The 25,409-nt window shown below is 36.2% G+C and overlaps 4 protein-coding genes across 11 annotated transcripts in view; 3 read left to right on the plus strand and 1 right to left on the minus strand.

Moving 5' to 3' along the window:
- LOC136778196 (max-binding protein MNT-like) overlaps nt 1-5,357 on the plus strand; it is a 33,543-nt gene extending 28,186 nt beyond the window's left edge. For all 5 annotated transcript variants that reach the window (XM_066734823.1, XM_066734824.1, XM_066734825.1 and 2 more), the window contains one exon: nt 153-5,357. In XM_066734823.1, coding sequence (XP_066590920.1) covers nt 153-556 — 404 coding nt within the window. In that variant the 3' untranslated portion in view covers nt 557-5,357. The remainder of the gene's footprint in view (nt 1-152) is intronic.
- Nucleotides 5,083-13,443, minus strand: LOC136778197 (flotillin-2-like). Its single transcript, XM_066734826.1, has 7 exons — nt 13,150-13,443; nt 12,715-12,947; nt 12,343-12,462; nt 12,050-12,264; nt 11,769-11,952; nt 11,511-11,657; nt 5,083-11,433 (listed from the first exon to the last, which is right to left on the minus strand). The coding sequence occupies exons 1-7, from the start codon at nt 13,427-13,429 to the stop codon at nt 11,404-11,406; spliced, it is 1,209 nt and encodes a 402-aa protein (XP_066590923.1). The 5' UTR covers nt 13,430-13,443; the 3' UTR covers nt 5,083-11,403.
- A 1,462-nt stretch (nt 13,444-14,905) lies between these two features.
- On the plus strand, nt 14,906-20,593 carry LOC136778202 (glucose dehydrogenase [FAD, quinone]-like). 4 transcript variants are annotated; one of them, XM_066734833.1, is made up of 6 exons: nt 14,917-15,025; nt 15,297-15,431; nt 16,717-16,937; nt 17,763-17,933; nt 18,072-18,520; nt 18,592-20,593. In XM_066734833.1, the coding sequence occupies exons 3-6, from the start codon at nt 16,742-16,744 to the stop codon at nt 19,651-19,653; spliced, it is 1,878 nt and encodes a 625-aa protein (XP_066590930.1). In that variant the 5' UTR covers nt 14,917-15,025; nt 15,297-15,431; nt 16,717-16,741; the 3' UTR covers nt 19,654-20,593. The 4 variants fall into 4 exon arrangements, with proteins under 4 accessions (XP_066590931.1, XP_066590930.1, XP_066590932.1 ...); XM_066734834.1 differs by lacking the exon at nt 15,297-15,431 and having other exon boundaries at nt 14,906-15,025; XM_066734835.1 differs by lacking the exons at nt 14,917-15,025; nt 15,297-15,431 and adding an exon at nt 16,353-16,435.
- A 664-nt stretch (nt 20,594-21,257) lies between these two features.
- LOC136778204 (glucose dehydrogenase [FAD, quinone]-like) lies at nt 21,258-25,401 on the plus strand (the record flags this gene model as incomplete). The annotated part of the gene is made up of 8 exons (XM_066734837.1): nt 21,258-21,335; nt 22,500-22,597; nt 23,030-23,235; nt 23,333-23,547; nt 23,770-24,221; nt 24,327-24,734; nt 24,811-25,139; nt 25,224-25,401. Coding segments are annotated over exons 2-8 (1,851 nt in total), but the record flags the coding sequence as incomplete, so codon positions are not given.
- Nucleotides 25,402-25,409: the final 8 nt, after the last annotated feature.

Raw genomic sequence — 25,409 nt, forward strand, 5'->3', positions numbered from 1 at the left:
AATTAATATGCTTCCACGTAAAGACGAACCTTGTTATCATATTTGCTATATGCAAGATAATTTGAAAAAGAGCTCCACGGCATGTATAAGCTAAGCTTGCACAGCCTTTTGTCGAACAGAGTGTTAAGCAACGGATACTTTTCTGATTGTAGGATTAACCTTAAGTCATGCAGGCGTTTCACTACAGGCGACATCTGGCAAAGCAAGTTCGACAGTGATGCAAAACGCTCCGTCCACAGAGGGTATAGCTCATATTGTTGGTCAGCATACTCCTCTTTCCGGCCTGACACCTATCGTCACGCCAATGACCGTCGTCTCCCAAGGAAATCAAGTGACCGCTCATATTTTGGCACCCTCCAGCCTTGCGGGAAAAATGATCACCACGCCGATCCTTAAATCGGTGGGCCAAATGCCCTTGGTCAACGCTCAGTATCTCAATACTACAACACTCGTGAAACCTGTTGTCGTCGTTAGTTCTCCATCCAATTCGTCTCCGCCTTCGACAACAGCGGCTTCCAGTACACAACCTTCCTCATCTCCACACTCGTCTGTCTGACAGAATCAAAAGAGGACGGCATTAATCTGAAAGAAATTTAGGTGGTATTGGAATATAAAACTATGGATCATCGGGCGCTATAGTGGACATTCGTGTAAGCTAAACTTCTCTACTTTCGCTGTTCTCTGGTAACCATTGTTTGCTTAAATACCCAGAACTATACGCATGTGACATTATCCTCAGCGAAAGTATGGATCTAGGAAAATCCTTATTATAGGATATCTTCTTTCAATCGCGCTAAAAAGTAATGTCCAGTATTTCATTGTCACTTACGTTTTTTAAAGAGATTACACAGTCACCGTGTGGCAGAGTTTACTATGCGTAGCACTGTCTGAGGAAGTCTGAAATAGTATGCTCAATCTAAACGTTTATACACAAGGCCTCGATTTCTTTCAAAAAATAATTATCTACTTCATACTGTCTAATTGAGGTTACGATATACAATTTTAATCAAGGCATACAAGTACCAATAATGTTTAAAAGTTGGATAATTACAAAGCGATATTTATGATCCTAGATGTTCGTACGTATGAAGCGTGTGGTAAAACCAAAGCTTTCGCATGAAAACTTCGATACTTTTTTATGTGAAGACATGGATAGTTCGTGTGGTTGTAAAGTTATTATTTTTCTTCGAGAACTGCATCTATCAGAGGACTGGAATTATGCCATTTCTCTGATTTGGCCAATCAATGCGTAATACGGAGTTAGGGCTTGCTAATCTGTGGCATGTAAAAGCCTGGGTTTAATGTTTTGTTAAACTGTATTATAAGAGCTGTTTGCGTCATTTGTCGAGTGATATAAGAATGAATAGTAGGCCAAAAAACTTTTAAATTATTTGACTGCTAGTAATCTATCAGTGTCCTTTGAGAGGGTTCATTGTGTAATAATAGCACAAATTTGGCGAATTATGACTGTATTTAAAGTGATGTTAAATTAGACACTTTCAACTAAGAATAAAATGGATCTTTGCAGCTGATGAAAAGGTTTTAAGCGATATTTGCGCATATGAATTCATATATTTGTGGCTGTGCTGAAATCATAAAATACGAATAGTTTATTTTCTAAATTAATATCGCAAAATCAATTGTTTACGATATTATTTGATTTGAAGAAAAAGTGTGACGACAACTGTCGCTTCTTTTTATTTATGCTTTGTAATGCGAGGAAGAACTATGTATGAATTCGAATCTTACAGAATTGTAAAGAGCATCGTGGAGAAAAATGGCTGTCGTCATTGAAATATATATATAAAACACCAGATGCAGATAATATCAGAGCTATTGCGAATACTATTCGGTGTCAAAAAATCTCTTAAAAGTCTATAAAATCGTTAACTTTAATTGGGAGCAACCGGTTTTCTATTTTTTCAATTTAACTTATACATAAATATTATTGACTTTTTTAAATGGAATATTTATGAAACTTTTACGAGACCGTTAATAGTATTAATTAATCGGTCAATATAATTATTTGGCGAAAAATCTTAAGTGGACCATAGTAAACAAGTCTTAAGAAAAACTATTAAGAATTTATACTTTTTAAAATATTATATCTAGCCTAAATATTTAAAAGTATTTCGTGAATATTGTAAAATAATTTTTGAATTACACCAGTAAAATACTTTTTTGTAAAGTTATAATTTTATGTAATATGAATTGACCTTTTTTTAATTCGGTCTTTATCTTATTTTTATTTAACTTTAAAACACCCTACAGAAAGTATAATAAGCTTTTATTGGAACTTAATCTCTAAACTGTGATAATTTCTATCCAGACATTATCTATGTGTTTATAAATTTCCTTTAACAATGTCGCTCTAATATTGTTTTCAGTATGTGGAATACTTCAAGTGATTTCTTTCAATATTCTGTCTACATTGCTCATAGTAGATTTTACAGCTATACATACTATTTTCGTCAGAGAAGCAAGAGCTCGAATATTTTAACTCTTCAAACAGTAATATTTGGCAAACTCGTAAAAATTTATACTTTTTTCTCTTAAAAAAACTAAAAAATAAGTGTACATTGTGCTTAAAAAATTTAATCTTACTGGCGTAATTTATAAAATATTAAACGTAACTAAGATCTCCCATAGGTTTCGTATGACGATGTAACAAGATCACTACATTTAATGCAAAATATTATTTCTGAGACCCGTCTGCTTAGAGATCTATGTTTCTTTTTGTTTTTTACATACTTCACAATATTTCTTCTAGTTACAGTAACATTTTATGGCTTTTAGAATTGCGCAGCTCATCGCAAATGCTACCTTTGCACATATGCTTAAGATGAGTTTAGGTGAGTTCTGCTTTTATGTAAATATAATAGGGAGAGATTTTGTTGGGAATACACTAGTAGAGTGGTTGGAGAGCATAAAGTCATTTTTTCTGATGAGCTTTATACCCACTAGTAATAACCTATGAGAGCATTGACGAAGCAACATACATGCATAAAAGAATACTCGTCTTAACCGTTGTGTATTGGCAAATCCGTTAATTCGGATTAGACTGGCTTATTTCCGTACTTGTGTGTATATGTGTGACCACTTACGGTCTCTTTCGAACGTTATAATTTGTACATTAGTATTACTTTGCGTCTATACTTTGTAGCCGGTTAACTATGGTGAAACGCATTAAGTTAGGATGATATGAAAATTGTGAGAGAAAAGATTCTGTGCCATTTTAAAATTTAGCCTTTACGGAATAAGCTATTAAGGATCGAAGATTGTTTAATTAGAAGTCATATATTGTTCTGAGGACTATTCTAGCGAAATTTGACCGATAGGAGATTTTCTGATTGCTCCATCAATGAAATGTATTGAATTAAGCAATGATTAATCCTCACCAACATTTTTATCAAGGGACAGTTTTAAAAATGGCATGTGAACTTGTGTTTCTTAGAATTATTCGTGCTATACAAATTTATAGAGTTGGCCATAGAGAGTCGGACACCTGGTATACAATAACTATATGTCTTTCGTTTCTTTTTTTAATTTTTTAAATTATTTAATCAAAGGTAAAAGGTCAGTCAATTATGAGAATGAACGTATATTATTGCCCACGTGACGTGTATAAAACGTATACATTATGTACACTCAGTTTCATTGATTCATGACAAAACTGGGAAGAATGTACAGATCCTCTTACCTATGTCGATCGCCCTCCTCCCCTTTCACTAGACTGATAAACAATTTATTAACATATCATATAACAATAGTACTTTTATGATGCATCAGTCATGTTATTTTAAATGGATAAATCTTGACTTTCCTCTTATAGTATTCGAAGTAAGTTTTACAGATCAGGAATGAAAAAATTAATTTTGGCGTTTAAATAGATTATACTATCTGAGATTCGATTCTGCTTAAATCTTTATTAAGCTGTTGTATTTTTAACTCGAAATTCATTCGGACAGTAACAATGTTCTAATTTAAGAAACGAGCACTTCCCTACAGTCCCTATATGTCGAAAGTCTTATTTAATATATAAATAAACATATGCAAAACTTGTTAATGTGATGGAAGTAAAAATGAAATACGATTATGATATGTTCAAACTAATTTCTTATCAGTCTAGAAGGGTGAATGCATATAGAATTAGGCACAAAGAGTCGAAGCTGAGTTCTTTTCTAATGAATTTCTGCAACTGATTGGCCGTATATAATGACGACGTAACTAAAACAAACTAATGTAAATTTTCTTATGGAGAATTATTTGTTATGTTGACAGGGGGTCCATAAAATCGCACCTGCACTTTAAGCATTACTTCCTTCTATTATGTAGCGACTGCTAATTAAAGTATTTCAATCTACTGATTTCTATGTTTGGAATACGTTTGTAACTTGCAATCGAATTTTCGTACTAAATAGATAGGAATTTATCTGAATTGACTTATTTTTAGAAAAGACTTCCTAATGGACCTTTAGTTATTACTATAATACATATCTATAAACGAAATAGGGAATGTTGAAAATTTGATAGAAATGTGAAAATTCGATTGCCAATCGAGTTCGAAGTAAGCATGGCGATAAAAGAATGTACTAGTCAGACCCTCTCTTTTCGTTAACATAGTGAAAATATCTGCGCTTCTAAATTATATTTTAACACAATGCGACTTTAATTCAATCGAATTTGTAATCGTGCAATGAATATTGTAATAAGTCGTAATGAGCGTGTCGGTTGCGTTAAAAATGTGCATCACTGTAAGTAAGTAAAACACATCATAGGATTTCAAGGCTAAAGAAAGATAAACGAGGTATACGTTGAGCGAATGAGAGAGAGAGAGAGAGAGAGAGAGAGCGAATGAAAGAGAAACATAGTTAGAGAGAGCAAGAGAGCAAAAATTAGAATTAATGGAAGCAAAACGGTGGTTGTCGAGAGAATTGAACGATGATAAAATGCGTTTGCTCTTTTGCGATTAAGGGAGCGACTATTCTGATGAGAAAAAAATTGACGTGGCACCCTTTTTTGTAAATATAATTGATTATCTGTTCGCCCAGACATCTTTTGGAGAATCGGGTAGAGCAAGGGGTTTGGGGAAAGTATGCGAAACGTGCAGGGGGTGTGTACATGAACAATGTGATATAAGTAATTAATAAAATTAATTAGCACCATAGCGATTAAGGGAAGTGTTAAAAAAACAGTTTACGGAGTAGGCGTATGCTGCTTTTTATTATTTACTAACATCCTAAAGAATGGCAAGATTTAATTGTACATAGAATACACTGTAAGAGGAAATCATGGAAAATACATTGGTATAAAATACGAATTACGGAATAAAACTACAAATATAGATGAAAAAAAAACAATTAAGCACACACACACACAATCATACACACACACATACAACACAAACAAACAAACAAAAAAAGCAAGAGATTGCAAAGCGCCCCGATATTTGTCATGCTGGTTAAACACCAGTATCGTGTATGTACCACGTGATAGAGCCTGTAGATTGTACTTGAGTGAATGCTTATTTGGGAAATAAATGTGTTCGAGCGCCTCTGGTAAGAGTGTCGTTGTTGTTGTAGTCTATGTCGAATTTTGTTATATGCCTTGACTGGTATAAGAAATGGTATGTCTTACGACTCTTCGAACAACTTGTTGTGTATTAAATGATCGTTGTAAATGGGCTTGTATGCTCCATACCCCCACAACACTTTTTGTTTTAAAAAGAGTGCGACAAAATTCAATACAATCTATTACAAAGCAAAAATTGTAAATGTGGAGATAGCCTAATTTTCCTTGTGACTGTCTGCCCGTAAAATGATACACGTCCGTTGCTCGTTTCTACAGCACAATTGAGTCAAAAAATTCCTAATGGATTCTCCCAGTTGTTTCTAAGTATAAAGGATGATCGTTGCGGAAGGATACGTCAGAGTAAAGATAGCCTAATTGATTCGTTCGCTCCTCGCTTCGTCTCAAGACCCTTAGATGTATCTACGGTATTTCATAGGCTTGAAGCGTTAATACAGACTGCATACTATAATTATGCGCTGGCGAAACAAACATCCGAGACATACGACGAACAGAAGATTTTTAGAGAAAATGTTCATTAGCATATGCCCCTGAGTTCTTCGATCTACGATTGGCTGGTTATTGGAGTATATTTATAGCAAGATAAAAGAAACTGAAAATAAGATCGAGGATCATTATTGATTTTTTCTTCTTCGCACATCTACGGTCCATCAGTCATAGCACTATTATTATCCTTGTGAGTATGTCGAGCAACCAAATCAACCTAGAGCGAAGAGCTATTACTGAGTGTTATAAAATGAAATCAAAATTGGATCTGTCGTCTTAGCGGCTAGTTTGTAGAGTATAAAGTAAGCGTGTGTAGGCACAGTGTCCAATGCAATCACGCTTTTAAAAGTATATACCTCTCGTACTACAGCTTATCAGCGCGATTGTTTGAGATTTGTGCCTGTAACTGCGAGTCCTTATAAAAACTAAAACTATTCTTTAGCTCTTATCCAACAATTTGCGTGTAAGGTCGATTCTAAAGAAATCCGTCTCGTCTCCGAGTCCGTAAAGTCGAATGGCGCGTTGTTCTCTTGTGGCAAACTTGCACACAAATAAACTGATTAATTTAGCCGTTACACATTGAGATTTATTCTTTTTAAACCATGCCGATCCATCATACGTCAATAATAGATTTCAGGTGAGCCTTTGATATAGTGTAAACTTGGATATGGCTATCTCATCGATTCTAATAAAATATGAATTCTTCTAGCATGTTATTATAATTTATTAATTAAAAATATACATGATTATAATGTATACTAATTCTTCTTCACTCGAATCTAGAACCCGAAAGATCATCATTTATCTTGCAGGACGCTCCGAGGGACCGACTTGAAGAAAGGTAGGGAATAAATTCATTACGCATCGTTATTCAGTTTTTACGATCCATTTATTAAAAATATGCACTAACCACACTGTGTATTTCATTACTTTCAATTAGACTGGAGTATGACACAATCATTATATTGTCTTCTATCTACGCATCGTGAAACTTTTAGCACACAATTCTCAAAATATACTTTATTCTGCATTTTTGTCCTTTATAAAAGATTATTGATAATATATTTTTTCAACGCTAAAAATTTCGCAAATTTTGAATTTCTAACTACAATCGTGACCATCCATTACGTTTTCTTTTGGTTTCTTTAATTACATTCTAGTAGTCACGGCTAACGCTCGCGTTCAAAATTTAGCGAAAACTTCGATTGAGATTTGCGCACGACCAATGGTAATAATAGATCTCAACTTCTTACACTTGACAAATGTACACAAGATGTTAATAATTTTTCAATTAGTTTTATTTTCAAATGAGATTTCTCCTAAGATCACATAGTATATAAAATGATTGCGACAATATGAAAAAATTAATGTAAACGCAAGTGCATGTTCTATGTTTTATATGGCGATGTGATGATTATTAATTACAGTATTTGGATTAAGGATCTTTGTTACTTTATAAGCGTTATTTTGAAAATTGTGTAACTATTATAGAGATTTTATTCCACTAATTTTATCACTTATATCAATGATGTATCAGTACTCATCTGCTATGATCGTCCACTGGCACGCAATAAAATGCATTTGGGGTAACAGGGACGACTTGTATTGGACACGAGTGAAGAATAAGGCAATGGATAGATGCGATCAAACCGATCTATATATATATAAATATATGTAGGTGCTACATAAATATATGTAATATTTGTATATTTGTATATTTATATGAATAATTGCCAATATACGTTTCATAGCTGAATGTAATTTTCTTACAAAAGCAAAGCATGTGTAATTTTATCCAATACTTTATACATATATTTCATAAAAATTCATGTCTATCTTAAAATTCCTTGGAGTACTCGAGCCGTGATTAAGTGGCAGATTCTGCCACTCTATTTGACTTTTTTAGCAATAATAGTTTAAGAAGCAATAATACAATTTCAAGAATATTCTTAATATTTATCTACAATGTATAATTAAATTGAATAACTTTAATTCTATGTCTATTATTATAAACATTTAGAATCAAGGAACACTTGACTTTTTTTCTGACTCGTTTGAAAAGTTTGGATCCAAAGTAGCGAAGACCCTTAATCACATTAAATTTGATTTGTATATCGAAGATGGTAATTAGGAAATACATTGTATAATAAATATATGTCACTAATTTTTTGATAAGCATTGTATAAATATAGTTAAGGTACAAAATCTAAGAAATTATTGATGACGTATTCGACTGTATACTTATATGATATAACAAAGTTTTTCAGCCATAAAAATTGAATATATTGTATATTTTGGCTGGTTAAATCGTGCATGGCACTCAAGAAATATCGTTTACTGGTTTTTTCTTGATAATATTGACGAATATTGAAGTATAGCTTGCAAAGTTCTATAGCTAAAAAAATCGTTTAACATATAATTAAATTTACAGGAATTTGCTTACAAATACAGCTTCTGACTCGTTGAAATAATGTAATTATCGAGATTACAGACTTGTGCGCTTGTATCAAAAGCGAAACGCTTAATTGACGGATAATATAATTAATGAACTGAAGTGGTATAACAGTATCGCATTGTAGTATCAGGCATTGGTAACGTACTGAAAAAATCACTTGTCAATTTATAACCCTTCTTCGATATACTACAAATAATGGCAATCGCTGATGACAGTAAACTGAGAGTAATGAAAAACTCATCACGATAAAATCATATATTATATTACAACATAGAGGAACCGAGAAATCAAACTATCAAACTATATAAATGTATTTGATGAAAATTCGACTTAATTAATTACTCGGAATGTACTTAATACTCGATTGTTTTTTTCTGAAAATAAAATTATATATAAATCTGCAATATTTTTTAATTGTTCGAATCTCACTGTCGTATTTGTACTACTCCTTTTCTCTATTTTTCTATATGGCAAAAGAAATAAACTTTAAGCGCTTCTCACCATAAGGAATAAATATGAATAATCTTAAAGAATTACCACAATTAGCTCACTACAAAATACATAAACATTGATAATCAAACGAATATATTAAGTTCATTTGTAAATTTTATGCTATGATAACAATGCAATTGCATTGCTTTAACATAATTTTCTTAACTATAGGCTCAAAAGACAAGTAAAGGCGATGGCGACTCCTACTGTACAACCAATGTATTCGTACATTATGTACAGAAATACATCACACACACACATGACATAATACATAACTGCTGTCGCAAATTGGAGATACTGCGAACCTATTAGCATGTCGAACATTGCTGGATTTGACTTTTATAAATAGGCTCTATACAGAACAACATCGAAATAACATCGATATCTCCCAACAAACTCGCGAAACGCGAGAAAGTCAACATGTATACATGCCAGGCAAAATAGATCGTTAGTAATCTTCTCTATTACTATATAGCATAGTACAAATGTACTACATATCCTTATCGGATTATCTCATTTAGTAAATTTCAGATAAACCATTTGGCATTTTAAAATTTTAAATAAAATCGACCATCCTATATTAAACGTTAGATCCTCCTTAAAATAAATTTTAATCGTTTTCTCTTTCGTAATAAAATATTCCAATTCTGATAGTATCAAACTTCCAATATTGTATCAAACATATTGCTGAAAGATATCCGTTTCTTTGTAACATTTAACAATATTACTGATACAGTATTAGAAATTTGATACTGTTATGAAATAAACCTAATGAGATAAATAAGTTGTACAATAATAACGTGTATCAAAATACAGCTATTTAATAAAAAATTTAAATTGCTTTCAAACGGAATATGGTTTTTTTTCAATTTACAGCAATTAAATTTTGATGCAAACTACAAGGTTATTTAAGATAACGCGTTGTTCAGAAGATTGTACAAATTGATTATCAAGATCTGATTGCAACAATTAATAAGTATATAGCACAAATCTCTTTGTGCTTTTTATAGTTAAATTTCCACATATACCGTGTCCTGTTTCATTAAAAACAAAAAAAGATTTGAAACACAAGGCTTACTCATATTGACTATTCATCGGATTGATGCAAACGACGTTCAAAAATAGAGTTTGGTCGCCAATCAAGCGCCCATAGATTTGTCATATCGGTTCTTATTTATTTGCAATATTTTTAATAACTCGTCGTTAAAGTACATTGCATCTTTTAATTGCAAAGTATCGTATATAGTATCTGTAGCCCATTACGTAAGTGGGAAAACATTTTCTACAAATGATCCCTTTTATTACAGCTTCCCCTTCGTCATTTTACCACAGATAACAATAGCTTTTCGACAAAAAATATTCTATGTTTTAACTTCTTATTATAGGAGCTCTATCGATTATCTATGGCTATCGAATAATATATAAACGACCAAGCTCTTGCACCCGACACTTAGATCTTCAGTATATTCTAAGAATATCAAAATATTTATTATATTAGAGGGCTAATTGCTCATTGCTCCTTAAGAAACGTTCTAATTCCCCTCTAAGATCTTCAAGAAAAATTAATTAAATAATATATCAGGGGTCTTATAAAGAAATACTTTTTAAACGGGAGCACTATTGTGAACTAAATAAGGAGTGCGAAATAACAAAATGCTCATACGTACAAAGTAATTAAAGTTTGCCTTATTTACAAAAATTGGCACACCTTAGAAACACGTACAATGGCACTCAATCCGATGGGATAGTCAAACGAGTATACCGCAGGGAATATGCAATAAACGAGAACCTTGATTTCGTAGAGAGACGCTGAAGAGGATTTTAAAGTTATCAATATCATTTTTGCTAATTACGTATCTACGTATATGTACAGCGATTAAGGACAGTGTCTCTCGCCTTTTGTATCGCATCAATTTTTCTCTCTCCTCTTTTTGCTTTCCTTCCTCTCTCTTCGTTAAGCTACTTATTTACGTTGAACACAATAGATTCATAAATGTAACAGCGTAGATTTGACTACAACGTACGACCAGAGTGCCTAGTCAAACACGGTAACCTTCCTTTGCTGTTGGTTTATATATGTACTGCATACGTTCTGGCTTTACATCTACAAACCTCAGTTTCGTCATACCAAAGTCTAATTATTAAATATCAATTTGAAAATATCTTTATATCAATATTCACAAAATCGCAATGTTTTGCATAGTCAATATAGTGGTTCAGTATTATTCATTAAAATTTGAAGAAATCTAGAAAAGAGATGAAAATATCAGAGTCTTGCAAAGCAAGGTGAGACAAAGGGGGAAATAAATCTTCTGCCACGCTGCGCCTCCCAACATATATTTACTCGATGGTACTATTTTACAAGACTGGGATGATCTCTATTACTTGGCGCCTGGTATTTTACTTAGCACCTGTGGGAAGGTAAATTTCACATCGTTAAGTATTTTACATTTTAACTGCATTTTAAGCACTTTCGCTAGCTACTTACTTTCGAAAGATCTACACCGGTCAGTGCTTGGACAGCTGGGGGTACTTGTCCCACGAGACGCGTTAAATCTCCGCTAGTACCGTCGTTTCCTCCAAGCAGAACTATCTCTTCTGTTCTAGCTAATGGTGCTGCAACTTCCGCAGCAATCTAATCAGGAAAGTGTCTGTTTTAAAATTCGCCGTATCACTCCAGCCTAGATTATACCAATCTCTTGGACGTATAAATGTTAGAAAAATCATTTATACACAACAAGTTTACCTTTGGCAAAGCGTTCAAGGCTATGTTGAGTATAGCCGCATCCCCGTATTTCTTATAGATCGCAGCCTTCATGCGCATACGTTCGGCTTCCGATATACCGATTGCTTGTAATGCTTCAGCTTCGGCTTTTCCCAGTAATCGGATTTTCTCTGCTTCAGCTTCGGCCCCGTTGATAGTCTGCGTTCTACAACGAAGACAATGCGTTGAAGCTTGATAAGCACACACAACATCAACGTGCAGGCATAAAAATGTTAGCCGATTAACAAGCGAATCGTGTGTACCTCTTTCCTTCAGAGATCTTTCCAATTCTGTAACTCTCAGCCTCCGCAGGTAACCTCACTGTACTCTGAAGTTCGTGTTCCTTTCGTCGAACCTCCTGTTCCTCCACTTCGATCAGCTTACGCCTTTCCACGACTTCGATCTGTATTTCCTCGTTTCTTATTCTCTGTCGTATTTTAGCTGCTTGCAGCTCGTAGGCCAACTGAGCTTCGGCTTTCTGCAAGAAATTATTTCCAGCATTAATAGACACTAGTGTAAAATTTGGGAAATTCTTCCGGTAGACCGAAATTCTTACCGCTGTGTTCACTTCTTGGTCGAAATTAGCCTTTTGAAGCTGGTAGAGCCTCGCGTTGTCTTCGATTTTCGTGTCGGTATTGTACTTTATGTCCATTGCTGCTTTCTCGCATTCTGCTTCCTGTAGAAATTTTACAGTGGTCTTTAGAATCGAATATATTACATGCCAACACTAATACGCTTAACAGCAGCGTGCGTGAAAAGTTTTACGGGAATAGGAACCAAAGGGATGATCTCTTTTTTGACTCGAAGCTTTTTCATTGGCTCGTGCGTATGTAGGATAACGATTTAACTGGTTGTGTTAGAGGCTTTTATAATTAAATCATTAATAAATTCGTTGGTAAAAGGTGGGTGAGACAAGGACGATAATTACTCGTATTCCAGCGTCACGATTTGCTTCGGCAACTCCAACATCCGCGTCCCGCTTCACGGCCGCGGTTTGGGCTTTGCCGAGCGATGCCAGATATTGAACGTCGTCGTAAACATCCTTTATAGTGAACGAAAGGATCTCGATACCCATCCGACCGACATCCGGGGCAGCGACTTCTCGCACTAGTGCTGCAAATTGATCTCGATCCTTGTAAACTTCCTCCACCGAGAGTGTTCCTAAAAAGAAAAAAAAATAATCATCGATATAAAATTTTCATTTTGCTATTTTCCTCCTGAGAAAAATAAGAAATTTTCAATAATACCATTGCAACAAATTAATTAAATTCGCATTTCTCGTTTCGAAAAAATACCATGTAATTTTTATAATATTTGATATTGTAAAAATATTTAGGACTGCGTTATTTTAATACATATTTACCTAGAATTGCACGTAGATGACCTTCCAGTGTTGATAAAATGGTCGATTTGATCTCGTTGACGCTTTTGCCTAGAAATTGTTCGCTGGCAGTGTGCAACAGCTCGTCGGCCTTCATGATTTTGCACTGCGCCACCCCTGTCACGGTTAGGGGCACGCCCTGCGCTGTCTCCACGCTTTCGCACACAGGGTTCAAGGTCATCACCTCCAGGGAAAGCCGCTGTACGTCCGTGACGAACCACCAGGTGAACGCGTATCCACCCACGATGGTCCTCTTCTTCATGGAGCCACAGCATCCTCCTGTAAATTGTTAAATTTTCCAAATAAAAATCAATCTCTCTCTCTCTCTCTCTCTCTCTCTCTCTCTCTCTCTCTAAGATGGAGAACAATTTAATGGACATTATGAAACAGTCTATGATTCCTTTGTCCATACATATATATATATACGCGATTACCCCTTTTCTATGATTCTAAACATGCAGCGGAAGAGCAAAGTGTTTTCGCAATTTAGAAAATTTTCGACGTGGACAGGTGAATTATTTATTCCGCATTGATAGTCGAATACACGCGCGTGTTGCAACGTTAAGTGGGCCATTCCCGCAGCTACGGCGGGGATCTTTACCGTAAGCCAAGCTGCGCTGACGTCATCAACCATTCTCTAAATGCCGATATTCGCGTAACCACATTTTTTCGTTCTCGTCGCTCCTCCATTTATCAGAGTTTCGTCAAAAGGCGCAACATTTCTTCCGTATCGTTTAACAAATAACAGATAATCTTAGGATAACCGACGAATCATTAATATTTACATTTTCCTCGAGCAGCGTACGCTCGTCTCGCTTGGGCCGAGTGCAGAATCGAACCCCGATGCGTCGTCGTTCGTTCATCCCTATCTATATTTAGTTGCGGATTATTATTAATAAATAAAAGACTGTCTGGTCGCAATGTTGGCACGATAGGAATAAACTGGAAGGTCTCTGGGGGAATAGAAATAATCCGGAGTATAATCGATAATAATCAGTTTTTCTATTAGAGAGATGTATAAGTGTAGAGGAGAAACTGTTATTATGGTTGAATGGTGGAAAATGAAGAAAAAGGAAAATGAGGTAAGAGTTAGAAGAGGGTTGGTAGGTAGAAGAAGCGTGAGGGGGAAAAGAGAAGAAAGGGAGTATAGAGATGAGTGGATGGAGAGAGGGGTGGGGGAGGGGGCAGTCAACCGTTATCCGCGCGCGTGTGAAGCGTCACGAAACCTGTTTATACTTGGCTTCGTTCGTGGTACCCGAAGAGACGATGATCCCGATAGCTCGATGCCCCAGACCCGACTACAGTGCTGAGAATAGTTGTGTCAGCAGCAAGGTCATGGTACCTCTCACACTTTTCTTCCTTCTCAATCTGGCGTTGGTTTCGTCATCCACGCACGTTTTACGCAAAAAAGGACTCGATGCTTCGCGAGTGCTTAATGTTTGGAATCATGATTTATCCAAGTTTTGAATTAATTTGAGACATCGAAAGCCAATGGTAGCCTAACAACGCGATTAGGATCGAATTGGTCGTAATGTCTGTTATTAGCTTGCTTTTTATTAAGAGTCGTTTATTTGTGAAATTTTCTTAACGCCTCTCGCGATCTTTTTTTCTTTCGCGTCAAAGGAGAGTATCGGGGTAGCGTGACGGGTATAGATAGAGTCGGTTATAGGAAGGAATACGGATAGTTCTTAGAACCGGCATAGTCGGTTCAGCCAAGCGTGCCTTGGTTTGTTGACAGTGGCACAGTGGCCTCGACATTGGTAACAGGAATTTTGGAACGCGCTACAAATACTACCGTCTACTGATAAAATAAAGGGATTTTATTTTAATCTATATAATTGGATGACACGTTTATGCTGTAAGTTGAACTTTCTGTCAATTTTGGTTTGAATTTATGAGAAGATTTGCACAGAAATTAAATTAAGCGAGAGGCGAGTAATTAAATTTATATTGGTTTTCTGGTATATTTACTAATTGACTGATCGTCGATCTGTGCTAAAGATAACTTTAATCCAAATTTAATGGTGTAACAAATAAAAGAATTCATCTTAATGATTTTATCAATCTTGCTATACCGATAATTTGGAAAATTTCCATAATGACTTTTGTGCCACTTTAATTATTTATAGGAGGACTGGAAGCTTCTAGAATGCACATTCACCGGTGTGTAGCTTGCAATCTAGGTGAACCAGTGTATGCAGCTTTCCTTTTCAAATAGACAAACTTAATCTAGAATGAAGAATGAATAATTATAAATTGTCGCGGTGAGAATCACAACAAAGTAGATTCAGTGGAAAGTTTATTCGAAAATAAACGAAGTGGCAATTACACCTGAAGAAATTACGAGTAAAGCAGTTTAACACTTGGTTTTTGAAAAGTATTATAAGCATGCAGGAAATTAAATTCTTTACTTGACCATTAAATCGTCCTTATATTTATTATTGCTAATAAGAAAATTGTATTTTAACTATTACGACAAATTAAAAGTTATTTGCCAGAAGAAAAATTTAATAAAAATTTAGTGGCTCCAAAGATGAATCATAGCAATAACACATTGACTATTTGACTTAACTGTGAATAGCTATACCTAAACAAAATTACCGGTTTAAAACGGTTTTATATATATATAGTAGTACTATATTTAAAGGACATGAAACTCAAAGTCATTTTGTTTAATATTCCACCAGATCAGTAAATTTAGGATTAAACCAATGAGGATTCGAGAATTACTATCTAGAGAGTGAAATGTCAAAATCTGTTCAGATCTAATAGCTACATTGCGGAAACAATGTAGTAGAGAATTTGCATGGAAGAATTTTGCTACTTTTACTTGCATCAACATTGCAGATTTACAAGGAGTTTTCGCTGGCCATTATTTATGAGCATTTTCTAGTCTTAGGCGAGGGCTCGTGAGAAAACTGGAGAATCGTGTCGCGTCACCGCCAGGAGTGGGGGAGGGGGGGGGGGGATGGAATCAAAATATACGAGGACCTTGTAAATATTGGGATAAGTGGAAATGGGAAAGACCAGAGATCACCTTGAATCAGGATAATTAAAATTGAACGAGGCTGACTATTTGTAAGAATTAATGGGTCGTTACTTAACGGTTGAAAGTTAGAAGACCAATTGTCATGCAGAAGAGGAAACGCGTTACGAGTTCCGATACCACGTGCAGGACTGGACGCGTCTTCGGCTCTCTTTCAGACAGCGGCACAGTTTTCTACGTGACGATAGTCAGGATATCGGTTTCGTTGGAGCAACTTTTAAAGTATAGCTTCTTAGAGCCAACAGTTCCTCTATCATTCAGTCGACGTCGTTCGAACAAACCTCACCACCCCTCCCTCTCATGATCAAAGATCATCAACACGGGATTTAAAAATTTTTTCAAAAAATTCTTCACTCGAGCCAAAAAATTAATTTCCAAATTTGCATATTTTTCCATGGTATACTGACAATAGTGCTTGTTTTTATTATCTTTTCTTACATCGACCTAAGATGATGAGTGTAAAAATTAGTATACAATTAATGTTTTATGTGGATAATTTTCAGGTGTCCGGTGAAAAAATAGAAGAAAATGGGAATTGAGAACGTTATTGCGGGTGGCTTGACCTCGGCGTCAAGTGGTTTCCAGTGGTTTTTTCCAGCACTAGCAGCGGCGTTGGTTTATTTTCATTACGAAGTTATGGATTCGGAATCTCCACCCATCAATGTACCATCGGAACTGTTGTTGCCAGCGTATGATTTTATCGTCATTGGTGGAGGCTCCGCAGGTTATTATAAGAAAAGTTTTACTATTTTAATACGTTTCTTGGAATAAAGTCATCTTTGGTCCACTTGTAGTATTGTTTTATACAGGGTGTAACATGAATGACTTATTTTCTTGGAACAGTGGATGGAAAACATAATTCTTGGAGGAAAACAGTTATACAACTGATTGATGTTGGCAAAAGTCTCCCAGGTATGCAACAATATATTTAAACTAAAGGTCTGCATAAATTATTATGGAGCTTGGTAAATACTGATAACATTCAAACAAATTTATAAGGGTTTTTTGTAAATATTATAATAATGATGAAAAATTCTAATAACTGTTTTTCTTATTGTTAATATTTTTCAAAATACATAAGAATCTACTTAGGTGTGAATTTGTTCGGATCAAAAGAATTGTGCAACTCGAAAAATGATGACAGTACTAAAAAATTGTATAACAGTATCTTCTGAGAATCGAATCTTCCATCCATTATTCCAAGAAAATAATTCATTAACGTTAAACCCTGTATGGAATTTGTGCCCTTGAAAATGGCTCTAAGCATGCAAGCAAGAAACCGTTTATCTCTGTAACAATCTAAATATAAAAATTATTTCTTGCAAAAGACCTACTTGAATTGAAATAATAAGAGGTTTTGAAAAAGGTTGTATACCAAGAATTAATATCTCTTATAGTTAACGAGACGAAGGCTGTCTTGCATCATTGCTCTGTTGCACTCTAAGTGGCAAATGCAGTGTACAGAAACAAGTGTGTTACTCGTTGATAAGTAACACATCTGAAATTTAAAGTATAAGTTCATAATAAATAAAAATATGTTGATGAACAGGTGCTGTAGTCGCTAGTCGATTATCAGAGATAGAAAATTGGAATATTCTATTGTTGGAAGCTGGTGGGGATGAAACTGAAATCTCAGATGTTCCACTCTTAGCTGGATATCTACAGCTTACCTCATTGGATTGGCAATACAAAACCGAGCCTCAGGGAGAGTTTTGTCTGGGTAAGTGAATATAGATTCTAATACCGAATGAAAATTAATGAAAGTAATTACGATATGCTTCCGTAGTCTGATTTAAAATTCGGTGCACGTTACGCGAAATACTCTGATAATTCATGGACTCTCACTGTCTAATTTCAGCAATGGAGAATGGCAGATGTAACTGGCCCAGAGGGAAAGTAATCGGTGGCAGCAGTGTACTTAATTATATGCTGTATTTGAGAGGCAACAAGAGGGACTACGACAATTGGGAGCAGCAGGGAAATCCCGGTTGGGGATACAAAGATGTTCTGTATTACTTCAAAAAGTCAGAGGACAATCAGAATCCTTACCTAGCCAGAACAGCTTATCACTCGACAGGTGGACTACTGACAGTACAGGAAGCACCCTGGCACACACCTTTGGCAACTGCATTCGTGCAAGCCGGCCAGGAGATGGGTTACGAGAATCGTGACATTAATGGCGAACATCAAACCGGCTTCATGATTGCTCAGGGTACGATTCGACGAGGAAGTAGGTGCTCATCGGCAAAGGCTTTCCTCAGACCGGCCAGACTTCGAAAAAACTTGCACGTTGCTATGTACGCTCAGGTAAGAACTTTTTCCATCCCACGAGAAAGCACAATTTTCTCCATTGACTAATTTCACGCGTGGAATTCTAGGCCACGAAAGTTCTGATCGATCCAAACTCCAAAAGGACCTACGGCGTGGAATTCATTCGAGACAAGAAAATATTTCGTATCAGGGCCAAGAAGGAAGTCATCGTGTCCGGTGGTTCCATCAATTCACCACAATTATTGATGTTATCCGGTATAGGACCCAGAGAACACTTGACGGAGCACGGAATCCCAGTGATACAGGACTTGCGCGTAGGACAAAATTTGCAGGATCATGTTGGCCTCGGAGGACTGGCGTTTATGGTGAACCAGCAGGTATCCATGGTGGAGAAAAGATTGCACAATGTTCAGGCAGTGATGCAATATGCGGTTTTCGGCGACGGCCCATTGACGGTTTTGGGTGGTGTCGAAGGATTGGCCTTCGTCAACACTAAGTACGTCAACGCGAGCGACGACTTCCCCGACATCGAGTTGCACTTTGTGTCTGGATCCACCAACTCCGACGGGGGTCGTCACATCAGGAAGGTTCACGGTTTGGCCAAATCGTTTTACGACGCGGTATTCGGGCCCATAAATAACAAAGACGTCTGGAGCGTGATCCCCATGCTTTTGCGACCTAAAAGCAGAGGTGTGATCAAGCTGCGTAGCAAGGATCCTCTGGATCACCCGTTGATCTATGCTAATTACTTCAAGGAGCCAGAGGACATAGCTACCCTAGTGGAAGGGGTGAAAATCGGTATAGCACTCAGCGAAACGCATGCTTTCAAACGCTTTGGCAGCCAATTGTACTCGAAGCAATTCCCTGGATGTAAACACATCACGAAGTTCACCGATGAGTACTGGGAATGCATGATTAGGCATTATTCGGCGACCATATATCATCCTGTGGGAACTTGCAAGATGGGCGCTTATTGGGATCCTGAAGCTGTGGTCGATCCGGAACTCAAAGTTTATGGAGTTTCCGGTTTGAGGGTCATAGATGCCTCCATAATGCCTGATCTCGTCAGTGGTAACACCAACGCACCCGCTATCATGATTGGCGAAAAAGGCTCCGACATGATCAAGGAATTCTGGCTCAAGAGGAAAACTAGAGGACTGCACGGATAAGCATCGCTAAACCTCTAACCAATACTGCGAATAACGATACGTTATTTTGTATATAATTAGATAGGAATGCGCCATTTTATCTGTTACGTAATTTCTGCGTCTTTTCATCCGCTCTGTTACGAGAGTTTTTACATCGATTTTATCATTTATTACGACAATTTTGGCAAATTGCGTGTATTTCATTTTAGGGGGGTCGCGTAGCCTTATTTACCTAAGATTAGTGGTAAGAGAATTATTTGTATATAGATATGTTGCAGAGTGTAATTGAATGATCGTAATTGGTCAATTGTTCAGTTACTGCGCATAGCGGATACGATTGAAATTACTGTGATGTTTATTGATATAATAGTATTTAAAGTCTTGAAATCGAACAAAGTGTGATTGCAGCGTTCCATAAATTTTAACTCGTACCTTTTTATGCGCATAAAAAATTATACGTCACAGTATCGGCTACCATTTTACAGTTATTTGTTAGTTTATTATGATTGTTTAACGAATGGTTAATTTTTATATTTGTACATATAATATTTTTATACTTTTTAATTACGTTCATTATTTAAATCCCGAATACAGTATTAAACAAATATCAGCAAATATTGTTAAATTTCAATAGCAATAATAGTGTAGATTTAACAAGTTTAATTAGCGATATTCGGCAAAAATACTTTATGAATTTAAGAGAATATGTCACTATTGGCAAAAACATTTTTTACTGCAGGTACAATTTAAAATTTTAAACAAAATATTTTATAGAAAGTACGTTATAATAAAACTATATTGTAGAGCGTTCAGACGTTTGAATGTATATAATTGAGGCAAACATTTGCTTTGCTTTCAATACTTGCTGGCTTTTATTCAGTGTCCGAAAATTTCGGTCGAGAATTGTCTATTACCAGTTTTTTATACGTTATATTGTCTCGTATAATAAAAGGACAGATAAGGCTGGAATAAAACTTAAAAAGAAAATTGAGTTAATGATATGTTGAATAAGACTTTTTTATCCCTATATTATTCAGATAAAATAGATGGAATAAGCAAATACATCATTTCATTGAATAATATAAAACGTGATCTCCGCAATATTCTAATTTCTACCGAATACTAGGAATCTTTGGATTGAAATTTCGGTGATTCGATTATTTAAGAAACGAATGTTATCATTTGCGAATAGTCAATAAATTGATTTACCACTTTTACAATTATTAAATTATGTACTACATCTGGAGGCTCACAAATCTACATATATAAAATGCAGTTTTCCCATAGGCATATATGATACAATAAAAAGCGTTAGAATACATATTGTGTAATCAAAGATACACAAGATTCTCTTTGCTAATTGTTATAATTATTCAGCCTCGTTAATAAAAGATGAGCAGATATTGATATTAGTCTTGATCGAGGTTACGCGCTGCAGACGAATTTACGCTTGGCTAAAACTTGGATAAACCGCCAGAAGTCCATTTCAATGTATGAACAAGTGCTTTAAGCAACCTTTAACGATCATACTCAATCCACTGATCGAAAATCAGCTAGCACCTTCTTATATATCAACAGCCAATACTAAGACTTCATTTGTAAAATTTGTACTGAGATGGTGACACCAACGCGGAAATAATCACTCTCTTAATTAACTCGTGGCTGCAGTCCGACGCGTAATAAGACTCTTAAAAATAAATTGGGTGAGCAATATAATTTATTTACTTTACATTTAATTCATAAATTAAATTCATTCAAGAAAATTTTTCATGCTTTTCGAATCCTCATTGTGAATGCTTCCTACACCATACTTTCTACATGCATGTAATATTTGTTTTAAAGTCATCCACAGTAGCATATAGAAACTCTTAAACGTTAGAATGCTGCAATCAATGAATCTTTTTAGTCTGTACTTGGCAGTTATAGGTATGAAGGAAAAAAATAGCCTTGATAAATATGAGACCTTAAAGTTTTAACAAGACTTCCTGACCGCGTTCGATCGAGCATAAAAGGATAAATCCGGATTACACAAACATTTCACTGTTTATCTTATACACAGGGGGTCCTGCTCACAATCTTACGTGTAATATTTAAGCTTCGCCTCACATGTTGGCTTCTGCTCTCGAGAGTCTCGCGACTCAAAGTATACTTCCATCTTAATGTAACGTTGACGTCATACGCGCACCATGGATTTCTCGGGCAGCATGGCATATGGTGACTAATTAATGTGTTCACCACTCTTATAACATACGACCAGTGGTCACTGCTCTGCTGCCACTCGAGAGAGTCATCTTCCAAAATTCAAACGTTTTGTAGCTCGCATATATATAGTGCTCTAAAAGTGGTTTAAATTACAGGTAAACCCCACAGTGAAAGAAAAGTTACTTTAAATTTCTAGAGCTGTTCACTAGTTTATTACTTCAACTATAAACAATTTAACTTCAAACTATTACCCAAGTGCAAACATTTCATTGATACATGTTACACTGGTGCATCAATTAAAACATTAATTAATCTTTGGTTCTTTCCAAAAAAATTCCAGCGCACGAATCATTTGCCAAACCGTTAAGTGACATGATTTTGGTTAATTTTTGTAATTGGCATTCTCAATCTGATGTATCGTTTTTTATAATTATCGTCGACACTCGGAAAATGTCCTTTCATAGCTGCATGGCTGAATTATCGTTTATTAATGATAAAATTGTGAAATATTCAAAGCATCGCGGGGAACGTGCAGCTTGGGCAAACATTTCGTTCAATTTCCATTGAATCATTACTAAACACGTCGCACGTCAATGGTATAGCCGAAGATTAATGAAAAGGATACTATAGGGTACTCGTGAATTCTTAAATTTTTGCACATACAGATTACAGGTGACGATCGAAGTTGCTCGAGGAAAAAATGCGGTTGCTGTTTGTATTTTTACTGGTTCACTGTTCCTTGGCCGCGCTCAGGAGACACAAGGTAAGACAAATAACCTTGGTCGTAAGTGTTAACTTTCGATGGATAATTTTATCTGAAATAATAGAATTATGTGTGCGTCAAAGCGAAGCATGAATGAATTTTTTGGAAGACTGGCAAAAATGAGCGAATTGAAAATTAGCATTTGTGCTTAAAATGCGGGTCCTATCATATGGGTGAAGGTTAATAGAAATATATATTATGGCTACTTTATAAGTATGATGGCCAAAAATGCGTTCTGCTACTCGAGGACCAATCGCGCAACGCTTCGTATTCTACTTGCAATTATTAGTAGTGTAACACTATGTTAACGTTTAGCAACGAGTCGTCCACAGCCCGTCTAATGGTCGCGTTGTTATTATTACCGGTTCGTGATGGAAGGGTTTAATTGAAAATTCCAGCTAATGTGTTTCATGCTAATTTTCTTGCTTGCAGTATCAGAATGTGGCAGGTTTGAGACATCAGATTAGTTTGGAGCCAGGATGTTGCGCTTGCAAGTTTGACGATACGAAATACATGAACGCTGCTTGTGGTGGTAAAACGAGCTTCATGGATCTCGTGCAGAGTCTGATGATGGCCAGATACGATATTTCTGATCCCTGTAGAAGGCTCGGGACTGATGACATTCCCAAAGGAGAATGGTCGATATCATAGAATTCTTTTATTAACGTTCCAAGTAAAATAATTTTTAGAGGCTTAAATTTGAAATTTGGATCAAATCCGAGGATTGTTTCGCAGGTACGACTTTGTAATAGTCGGTGCTGGTGTCGCGGGGCCTGTATTGGCTAGGAGATTGAGCGAGAATCCATCGGTCAAAGTTCTGCTAATCGAGGCAGGCCCGGAAGAGCCCACCATGACGGCCATTCCAGGATTAGCGTTCAATGCAGTGAATTCGTCCCTCGACTGGAATTACCAAACCGAACCCACTCGACCGAACCCTACAGCTTGCCTTGGTAAAAAATCCTTCGCTTTAATTAACCCCCCTTAAAAGGATCTAGAAATATAAATCTATCCCTGTGCTTCCCTCGCACATATTTGGAGTGCATATACAATTCCGATGAGACACGCGATGGTTTAACAGTGTGATTGAAAAGAGAGAAGTGTTTGAATTTTGTTAATTCACTGTTGGTAATAATTACATTGGTATATACCATTCAAAGTGTAAATTTGTATAGGAACCGATGGTGTGTGTTCTTGGCCAAGGGGTAAAATGGTTTCCGGTACCGGTGGAATTTATGGAATGATGTACGTGAGGGGCCATCCGGAAATCTATAACAAATGGGCTCGTGCAGGAAACAAGGGTTGGTCCTACGAGGAGATCAAGCATTATTTCGAGAGGGCGGAAGATCCAGTAGATCCTATGGCTCTTTCGGATCATCCCAGAAGCATGCAAGTCGGTGGACCTTTAAAAATTGAATATTTCAAGCACAAACCAGATTTCACTGGCCACCTCTTGAAAGCAGCATCAGAGCTCGGTCATAAAACTGAACGTTTGAAGGAATATGATCAAACTGGTTTTATGATTGCTCCAATGGCGACCAATAATGGGCTCCGGGAAACAACCTCCAGGGCGTATTTAAGACCGGTGTTTGGTAGAAACAATTTGCGTTTACTCACACGTGCTCAGGTATACCATGTGTAACTATAAAAAATTACCAAACAAAAGCTTCGATTGCCACCTTCAATATTGTTCATATATAATAATTACAAAAACTTTCTTACAAATATATAGGTGACGAGGATACTGATCGATGAGTGGAATCATAAAGCAAGTGGAGTAGAATTTGTAGACAAGAATGGCGCGAAGAGAATAGTCAAAGTGAACAAAGAGGTAATATTGACTGCTGGTGCAGTGGGATCTCCACAGATTCTGTTGAATTCCGGAATTGGACCTAGGAAAGATTTGGACAAACTTGGTATCAAGGTTTATAAAGATTTGCCTGTGGGTAAATCTCTGCACAATCATGTGTCAGTGGGTGTAGATTTCAGTATCAGCGATACGCCTTATGAAAGCATGACCATGGATGCTGTTAATCAGTTTCTCGACAATAGGGCTGGACCCCTGACTAGTACTGGATTAACTCAGGTTACAGCGTTCTTCGAGAGCTCCCATGCTCTACCAGGAGTTCCCGATATTCAAGTTCGAATCACTTTTTACAATTCTACCAAAAATACTGTAGAATTTAAGGATTAGATTTTATACTAAATTCTTGCAGGTATTCTTCGATGGCTTCAGCTCAACCTGCCCAAAGACTGGACTGAAACACGAGTGTATAAACGGTGTTCTGGAAATCTGTCCAAACCGACGACCGATCACTGCAAGGCCAACGGTGGTTTGCGTAGAGTCCAAAGGAGAATTGAAATTGCGATCTAACAATCCTTTGGACCCACCTCTCATTTATCCAAATTACTTCACTGATCCAAAGTCAAAGGATATGAAAGTTCTGTTGGAAGGTATTCGTAAAGTCACTCAACTTGTAAACACTCCAGCGATGAAACGGTTCGACTTGAGATTGGAGCCTAAAAACAATCCGAGATGCAAAAAGTAAGAAAGATTTCAATGGTTTTGCTAATTTAAGGAATCTTCTACTTGCAGATTACACTAATTTATCTTCATTACTTTATTCAGTTTGTTCTTTGGCACGGATGCGTTCTGGACGTGTATCATACGGGATGAAACTGGTCCGGAGAACCATCAATCAGGAACTTGTAAAATGGGACCGGAAAGCGATCCTACTGCGGTTGTTAATTCTCAACTGAGAGTCCATGGAATTTCTAATATCAGAGTAGCAGATGCTTCGATTTTCCCCATAGT

Source organism: Prorops nasuta, unplaced genomic scaffold (assembly GCF_024137725.1).
Source record: "Prorops nasuta isolate Cenicafe-Biocafe unplaced genomic scaffold, Cenicafe_Pnas_1.2 PNAS00013, whole genome shotgun sequence".
Classification (NCBI taxonomy): Eukaryota; Metazoa; Arthropoda; class Insecta; order Hymenoptera; family Bethylidae; genus Prorops; species Prorops nasuta.

Coding starts and splice junctions, on each gene's coding strand:
- LOC136778202 (XM_066734834.1), top strand. CDS start 16,742: ATGGGAATTGAGAACGTTATTGCGGGTGGCTTGACCTCGGCGTCAAGT. Junction 16,938..17,762: donor CATTGGTGGAGGCTCCGCAG/GTTATTATAAGA, acceptor GTTGATGAACAG/GTGCTGTAGTCGCTAGTCGA. Junction 17,934..18,071: donor TCAGGGAGAGTTTTGTCTGG/GTAAGTGAATAT, acceptor GTCTAATTTCAG/CAATGGAGAATGGCAGATGT.
- LOC136778197 (XM_066734826.1), bottom strand. CDS start 13,429: ATGAAGAAGAGGACCATCGTGGGTGGATACGCGTTCACCTGGTGGTTC. Junction 12,948..13,149: donor TCATCTACGTGCAATTCTAG/GTAAATATGTAT, acceptor TTTTCTTTTTAG/GAACACTCTCGGTGGAGGAA. Junction 12,265..12,342: donor ACCAAGAAGTGAACACAGCG/GTAAGAATTTCG, acceptor AATTTCTTGCAG/AAAGCCGAAGCTCAGTTGGC.